The sequence below is a fragment of the Centruroides sculpturatus genome, unplaced genomic scaffold (assembly GCF_000671375.1).
Source record: "Centruroides sculpturatus isolate CEXI.00-Female unplaced genomic scaffold, Cexi_2.0 scaffold1274, whole genome shotgun sequence".
In the NCBI taxonomy this organism is placed as follows: Eukaryota; Metazoa; Arthropoda; class Arachnida; order Scorpiones; family Buthidae; genus Centruroides; species Centruroides sculpturatus.
The window spans coordinates 233,980-243,232 of record NW_019385446.1 but is presented as its reverse complement, the minus strand read 5'-3'; the positions used below and the strand labels follow the sequence as shown (position 1 = coordinate 243,232).

Here is a 9,253-nt window from a genome sequence, read left to right as displayed (position 1 = left end):
TTAAAATTAATTTAAATTAATATTAACACATAATATGGTAATTTTAATTGTGCTTGTTAATGAATTATTGATTGGAAATAAATTATCGATTGCTTTAATAAACATATTCCTCTGAGTAATGAAAAATAATAGTATACTTTTGCTAACTTCTGGAACATAACCCCATGTTTTGCATTAGTTCTTTGTTTCATATAGCTCAGATTTGAATAACATGGCACTTTTTCAGAACGTACTACTACTGTTTATCGAATTACCGTGTTATATGAGGGATACCTATACTTACAAGACACAAAGTATATTACTAATATAAGATTACTTACTGCTGACATCTTTAATACACAGAGTTAAGGCTGCATAGTATACCATAGCTAAATAAACTGGTATACTAAATATATAAAATATATATAGATTACTTGAAAAAGATCTTTAAAAAAATAGGAACAATTATTGAGTGTATCTAGAAATGCTGAATTTCTACAACTAGATTAAGGACACTTAAAAATGATTAAGGCTTGATTCACACTAGAATTGCTGGATCTAGTCATGACAAAAAGAGCTACCACTATGTCAGCCCAGCAGATCTATTTGTTAAACATGACTTTTCTGTCAGGACTGTGTTGCTAGACTGGCAAATCAAAATTGGCTAATCGAGATAAAGATCCAAGGAAATTGTGTTTTAAAACAAGGGGAAAAGTAGAAATGAACATATTTGATAAGATGAAGATAAGAAATCCTATGCGGAAATCCACCCAATTCCATTACAAAACATAGGATGGGAAATTTTTCGTTGAAAATTTTTGCATTTTATGCTTTCCTTTCGCCCCCACTCGATCAATTCTTGTATTGTTCAAATATGTGATTATGTGACTTCTTCTACTAACCTGATATTATTTCCAAAGTATTTAATGCAGCTTTCTCGTCTATATCAGCTACGATCACTCTGGCTCCTTCTTTCGCAAACAGAGAACAAACTGCTCGACCAATGCCGCTTCCACCTCCTGTAACAAGTGCTAATCTTCCTGCCAGCATCATTTCAAATTAATGAAAATTTCTTTACAATGATTTTACGTGTTCCTGTTCCTATTACGTTTTCGCACGTGATTTCTTGTTTATCTTTACAATTCCATGACGTAATACTATAAGTAGCCACCTATGGTTGCCATATTATATAGAAGAAATATTTGTTGTCTGATAAATTTGCCAAGTTGATTTAAAAAATCCGAAAATTAATCTCACGTTTAAATTCAGTTATTTAATTCGAATAAATTTTACAATTTCTGTCTAATGTTGTCATTTGTTGAATTCGTTATATAAAAATTAGTTATATAAAAATTAATTTAATACAAATATTACTGTACTTTATTACACATACGTAGAATATTATTACAATGAAAAGGTTATCACACACTTGAAGCAATTATTAATTAATTAATGCCTTATATATCCCTAAAATGCATTTCGGCTTCTGGTGTTAAAGGCCCTCTTCTGTTAGGTGAACAACATTTATCTATACCAGTGTTTCTCAACGGGGGCGATATCGCCCCCATGTGGGCGATTTTCTACGTTGAGGGGGCGATTAGTAACAATTTATATTTGGGGGGCGAAAAACAATTTTCTGGGCGATATAGTAAAACATTACATTAAGAATAATTAGATATTTTATTCTTTATATCGTACAATAATTAAACAAATAACATGATACTAGTCACTAGTCTATTCGATGCAGTACGAATTTGGCATTAGCCTTGGCCCTCGGCATCGGAATTTTGAACTGAAGGGGGCGATACTACATAACGGTTTTATTGAAAGGGGCGATACTACGTTGAAGGGGGGCGACGAATCGTTACAGGTTGAGAAACACTGATCTATATTAATATTATAAAGAGGTAATGTTTGTATGTATGTTAGTTTGTATGCAGCAAGTAATCTCCGAAACTACTCATCCGATTTCAAAAATTCTTTCACCAATATTTAGAATGGAACTTCAGGGTGGACATAGGCTGTATATTATTCCGTTAAACATGGGGGATGGACAGTTCCTTATGGTAATCCTTACGGAGAAGGCTTACCGTAAAGAACTCTGCTTCTATTTATACTATTTTAGATTTTTGCGTTTTAATGGGGTACGTCAACAGAATGTACACTAAGAAGGGATTTTTCGAAAAATTTTCCCTCACGGGGGAAGTGTTATACATTTATAATAGATACATTTTGAGCCACAACGAGGCGTGGCGGGATCTGCTAGTAAAATATAAAGAAATTATGCTAAAGAATTTCTTACAAGATTGTAAACTATTAATTAACAATCAAAATGTTTGACGGCTGAATGGCCGAGCGGTCAAGGTGGCAACCTACCGCTTTGAGGACCTTGGATCGAAAAACCCCGGAAATTTTTCGGAGTAGTCTGTTCCGGATATGTCAGGCCTCGTCCCTCACCACCCTGCCGTCCCATTGTGGACTTGGCCAACCCATAATGGGCTTGCTAAAAAAGCCTCTTAGTGCACGCGGTTGTAAGGAACCAAGTCTGAGCTTTATTTTTATTTTACTTTTATTTTGCTTTCATTATATTTTGTTTGGGGCTTATGTTTAGTTAAGACGAAGGTTTCCTCACCATTCACCTTAGTAACTTAAAAATAGAAGAAAAACCAACTCACCGACGAAAGAAAAGCGCCGTAGAAAAACTCGCGCACACTTGCGCTTCCCAAGCGGAAAAAGTAAGTCCGCACCGAGATAAAGGGGGGGAAGACCCCACAACCCAGTTAGGAATCGCTAAACCTTAAAATATTAAAGCATCCCGATAATTGTTTATAAGTTAATTCTTTGATTTTGTCGAATTCCAAAGGGGAATAGAATTAAGTTAGAAATAGATTGATTTGAGTTTGTCGGATTAATTCTTGTTGAGTTCCATTGAATAAATTATTGTTTGATTTTTACTAAATACTGTATAGAATTTATTAATAGAAGTTTAATTAAATATTTGATTTTGTTATTGACAAACTTTGTCATTATTTAATTCGGTGCACGCTTAAAGTCCAGGCCTGGCACACTAACGCGAATCCGCGTAAAGTACCCGTTAGGGAACGGCTATTTCCGGCACACAGTAGTGTCGATAATCGTTGGAAAGTCGGAAAAATAATATAGTACTTTACACGGTGAGGAAAGAGGCTAAAAAAAATTATAACTATTTCACTACGCGACCATCGAGCTGTGTTAAATTTCAAAATCTTTGAAATACAGTATTTATTTGAAAAGCCTTATGAAAATATTACGGCAGAAGTTTCATTATAAAACGGCTTCTGTTTTAAAACTAAAAATTTTAATTAAAATCACAAACAGACTATCCAAAACGGCATTTTCACTTGTCCTTTTCTTCTTCTTCTTCTTGCAGGTGTTAATATGGAGATTATAGCTCAAATAGGCTCTTTCTCCGATAGACTTGTGTATGATCGCTATGCGACCGATGAGCCAGCCGTACCTGAAAGGCCTAATCGCGCGCGCGGGAAATAATGCCTTCCGGGAGGACTTTTATGGGGAACTGGTCTCCTATTCAGTCGTTATTGGCAAGGAGAAAACCCGGAAAACTTCAAGCAGCCAGCCTGTCCGACCGTCGCGCGAACCCACGACGAACCTCCCAGTCTTTAGGGTCTGGTCACCACTACGATGAGCGGCAACGGAGACCATCGCCCACTTGTCCTTTTTCACACTAGGAACTGATATAAAACACATCGACGTTCGACTTTTTATCGAAGCTACTTCCTTAGTAAATTATGTACGATCCTGGTGTGAAAACGGATAACCGAAGACACCATTTTGGATAGTCTACGTTTGTAATTTTAATGAATTTAATGTCCTGGATTTTTATTTTAAAAAATTTCAAAGTAGGCTTTATATTTTTATAAAAAGAATTACGTTCATTTCATTTCGACTTCGAAACTCGCAAAACTACATAAATCAGCGCTGTCCAACTGGCGGCCCGCGGGCCGTATACGGCCCCCCAAATAATTTTCACGGCCCGTGAGTACATTTTACTATGAATAAATTTATGTTACTAAATTATTATTATTAATATTAAAATTATTTTACTACCGTGTTTCCCCGAAAATAAGACAGTGTATTATATTAATTTTTGCTCTGAAAAATGCAGCTAGGTCTTATTTTCAGGGAATGTCTTATTTTTTCCACGAAGAAGAATTCACATTTATTATTGAACAAAAAAATTTCCAAGTCGAACTTAGACGAGAGTGACGTATATCCGGTGTGGATATCGAACTGTCGCCTTTTTATAGCGTCAACATCGGATTCGCTGACCAATTAGTGCTTACTGAACCGTACCACTATGCAAATGTCATGTGGTTTATCAACCTTCTTGGCCCCCGAAATGTTTGGTGAAGAAAATATGGCCCGCGGGCTATGATAAGTTGGACAGCGCTGACATAAATGATTCAAACATAATTCTTTGAATCATTTCATTATCTTTATGTAAAAACGCACATTTTTAAAACTCTACCCTGTGGGCACTAAGAGGATCTTATTATTATTATTATTATTATTATTTTAGAAAATCCGCTACAGGCTTTGGTCAGGCACAAATGAGACGTCGGGTAATGAAGAACGGAATCGGAAAACATCATTCTTTAGTTTTGCTTTTCCAGGTTTTTTAAAACTCTTTCCGCCTTGTGGGCACTAAGAGGACCTCTTTTAGCAAATCCATTATGGGTTCGGCCAAGCCCACAACGGGGCGGCCGGGTGGTAAGGGACGGAGCCCGACATATCCCGAAAAATTCCTGGGGCGTTTTCGACACGTCCGGATGCAATCTCGGGTTCTCCAGAGCAGTAGGCTATCAGCTGGTAAAATGGCTTTAATAAGGTTGGAAAAGCCACTTTACCAGGAAATCGGCCCTAGGCTAAGATTTATACTGTAATTGTACCATAAAGTTCTTATTATAAGATTATAATTAATAGAGTTAGATTATAAGATTAATAATTGTACCATAAAGTCCACAATTTTCTTTTTCGAAAAAAATCATTTCTAAGTATTTTTTAAATATTTATTTTTCCTATTGTTTCCTTCAATTTTTTTAAATTTCAAGATTATATGTCATTGTTTGTAGATGGCGCTAATAACTTGAGCGAAAATGGGATTATTTCTGCAAGTTTGAAATTTATTAAGGAAAATGGAATTTAAGTTTAATTTTAGAAAACCTGAAGGAGAAATTAATGAATGGCTGTCTAGTGGAAACGACGAAGTTAACAATCATCCAGAACGATTACAGAAAGAAGAAAATATAAGAAAGTTTGTTGAAGTTATTCCGGATAATTCATTAAAGGTATAATTACTAATAACAGATTCATGCTCGTTTTCTCCAGAAGGTGCAAACTTTAACGTCATTCATGTTTGACAATAAAGTTGAAAAAATGACGTCAAATTGACGTACAATCTATATTACCACCTCGCTCACGAATTGAAGACCAAGGGCCATATTCTGGTCACTGTCTCTCGTCTGTCGCAAGCCATATATGCGCAAATACTGGCAGGAAGTTTGCCCACCTCAGGTGGGCAAACTTCTTGAATGTTCTGGCTTCATTATTTCAATGCAATGGAAAGGAGATAGCCAAACTGGTCGATGTTAGTGATAATTGCAATTGAGTCTCTAGTTTGCATGGTTCAGGGCATAGTTATCCCTCACACCAATTTCAATGAAGTAATGGAGGTTGATCCCAAATGCAGCACATATATAGTGAAAACACTGGGAATATACAGAACTCTCCAGTTGGGGAAATGACACAGCAGGCCAGCAGTCATAATTACAGACAATCATTCAGTTCTCACAACATTGACCCGAAAATCTTCATCACCACCTTCCTTGATAATCAATCTGGCAGCCCAAGTTACCTCCTTGTCTCCTATTTGCCTTCTTTTAGACCGTGAGTCACTTGCAGATAGCTATCAATGAGGCTGTGGACAGAGCAGCTTGCTTGGGAAAAATATTGGGATCAATATGTCAGAATAACCTCCCATGAGACTTTCTGAGGACCATCCACCATCAGAAAAGTCACCTCTTGACAGAAACATGATTAGTTGTGCTTCATAACAAAGGATGAGAACAGATTTTGGGCATCTGGTAAGATCCCAGGTGAGATTATGTGATTGGCAAAGAAGTCTTTTGAAAACTGTAGTTCAAAAATCATAATGTTTGTAAGCAAACACTAATGCTATCTACCACAAAGTAGAAACATGGAACATACAACTTACATGTCTTCTAAGCAATGCTGTACATATGACTTTAATTTCATTACAAATTTCTCACTGCATAATAAATTTTCAGACACTTTCCCTGTAGTATGTTATACTTCATAGATCCTGTTACTTTTCATTAAATTTTTTGCTAACATTTTTTATTTACAGGCTAAAATTAAATATTAAAAAATGTGGAATTTATTACAGCTAGTTATAACAAATGTTCTGTATTAGTTACTGTGTAAGAATCAAAACTGAAGTCTTTTTAGCTTTTATCATTTTGGTCATGCACTATATGATATATAATTTATTATTTTTAATATTTAAAATTTTTCAATTATTAATTAATCTTAACATTTTTCAGATTGAAGGTGATAAATATAAAATAAATAATTTGAAAATTGGAGACTGTTTTTTATCTTACATTAGTAGTGAAGATATCCAGTCAGATACACTGGATACTATTCAGTTAGCCAGTAAAAATCACTCTGATTTAATTCCCGGAATTTATGAAGGTAAACTTTTATATTATTAATTAGACTCTTAATTTGAATTTCATTAGGATTTATTGATTATATTAATTTGAAATCTATCTTCTTACCAAATTTCTTTATTGTATATAAGTTAAGATATAAATAAAACTTTGCCTATAAAATATATCAACATCTTTTTTAAGTTTTTTTTTGAGGCCTCAACTCAAATTTCCTTTGAGGCATTATAAAGATGCAGATATAGAACAAAAATAATAGTAATGAGTAGTAAGTTGAGACAACTGAAGAAGGTGAGGCCTCAGCCGTGGCCAATTGTGAATAATTTGTGTGTGATAATTTAATCTTGGTTGCTTGCTGTTCTCTTTACTATATGCATTTTCTTAGAATAAGGTTGCCGTTGAGAACAAATCACACAAGAACAGTTTTAGTGGAAAAAGGTTGGTTTATTGATAGGAAAGAATATGCATTTCAGGCTTAATGCTCCTCTTCAGTCCAATTATAACAGATTTATCAGCAAAATTATTACAGATTTACCGATTGTATTGAAATATTTAGGATACGTGTACAAAGGTTTATACAATAAAACATAATTACCTGAGATTATAGGGACATGTACAACAGGAATCTGTTGTACTGTGTATAAGGGTGGAGCTAAAATTTTTTTAGCTCCACCCTTATACACAGTAGAACAGTATAACATGTGCTAGAATAAAAAGGGGTAAACTTAAATAAAAAATTAAGTACATAATTAAGAGGTGGAATTTTTATAAAATTAATAAGGTGTGAAATAATTCCGATGAAATGTACAAAAAACATAGACCAAATAGGAGAGGTTAAAAAGATGTGTGTTTTCCCTGTATCGTTCACTGAATGTTTGGTGTGTTGACTTACACAGTGGGATACAATAGAGCAGGCATGGCCAACGTATGGCCCGTGGGCCAGACCCGGCCCGTCTAATGAATTTATGTGGCCCACGCTCAATTTTTCAATATTAGCTACTGAAGTTTGAATAGATCAATGAAAAATTCTGACACCTAAAAAAAAAGTCAACAATTCACTTGTGTTTAGAGTTAACTCTCCATTACAAATCTCATAAGTACAGTGTAGTGTGTTGATAAAGCATGATAATGTGAAAAATGTATCTGTAATTTCTATCTACGATTCAGTCTCTACGGGGTGACACCACGATGAGATCTCGCACCACCTCAAAATCTTCCTAGGGCAGCCTCTGGTTCAGCCCATGGAAAAAATTTTCTTTCCAATTTGGCCCAGGGGCAAAAACTGTTGGCCACTCCTGCAATAGAGGGAGGGAAGTAGTACATCTTAATGGGCTTTACTATTTAGTTAGGAATGGTTGCCAGATGTCATTGATGACTGCACCTGTATTTAAGTTCATTCTGTGTATTTCATTTGTTTTAATAATTTCAATGTGTTCATAAAATTTTCTTTTACTTTTTTCTTTTTTAAGAATTTTGATGCTGTTGAGTGAGATATTGCAGCCAGCATGGTAGCAACAAGTGGTGACCGCTGAGTTGGTGTAATCATACTTCACTCGACAATGTCAAAATTCTTAAAAAAGAAAAAAATATTATTAAAGAAAATTACTATTTGATCAGTATATTCCAGATTGAGCATCAATGTCAACGTCTCCAGCGCTCCGAAAAGTTTCGAATTGTTGCCTGAAGACAAGGGAAAAATCAATCAGTATTTGTTATTTTTGTCACTTCTTTTTATGTTTGTTCAGTGAAGTGTTCGTTATCTGAGCATGTGTTCGATGTCCGATCATAAAAATCTTGGCGATGGGCACTCATTAAGTTTTGCATCGAGTTTTATTTTCCAAAGGTAAAATAGCAAAGGTAAAGAGTGGGCAGAAGATGTCTGATATTGTTGGGCAGTATGGTTTGAACAAATCTACACTAGGGCACAGTTCAATCTTATCTAAGAAAGATACAGTATAATCAAGAAGACTCAAGTAACTAAAGGAGTAACAAAAATCACTTCTGAGAAATAAAGAACATTGAAGAGCTCATAATTACAGTGACCATATTTTTTGGGGGAAAATAAAGGACATATCGAAGAAAATTAAAAAATACCTTATAAAATTCATAAGTTTATAACATATATTATGAAAATAGTAGCATACAACAATGCATACATTAAAATTTTAAACAATCTGAATTATTACACATACACACATTGTAAAAATTTAAATAACATTAATTTTGATACTTTTCAGTAGAATTAATTTTTTTTTTATAGCGCTGTTTCACGCTTTAAAGTCATAAAATTCCATACAGTTCATTTGAAAGTTGTATTTGATGGAAATACATGCTTCTAATTTGCTTACTTTTAAATCAGTTTTTTCATTCGTCCACATATTATTCACCAATGAAAATATTCATTCAACGGGGGCATTAGATCCAGGGAGACAAAGAAAATTCTACGATTTTACAAATGTTTTTGAAAACAATTTCTTTTGCTGTAAAATGTTCAAAAATCTCAATCCACCTTTGATGGCAGGGCT

At 34.5% G+C, this 9,253-nt stretch overlaps 1 protein-coding gene across 2 annotated transcripts in view; it reads left to right on the top strand.

The window, feature by feature from the left end:
* The first annotated feature begins 5,059 nt into the window (after positions 1–5,059).
* LOC111639089 (histidine protein methyltransferase 1 homolog) overlaps positions 5,060–9,253 on the top strand; it is a 10,680-nt gene continuing 6,486 nt past the window's right edge. The window contains exons 1-2 of one of the 2 annotated variants that reach the window (XM_023384868.1): positions 5,060–5,327; positions 6,603–6,753. In XM_023384868.1, coding sequence (XP_023240636.1) covers positions 5,175–5,327; positions 6,603–6,753 — 304 coding nt within the window. In that variant the 5' untranslated portion in view covers positions 5,060–5,174. The remainder of the gene's footprint in view (positions 5,328–6,602; positions 6,754–9,253) is intronic. The other variant, XM_023384869.1, reaches the window with a different exon arrangement.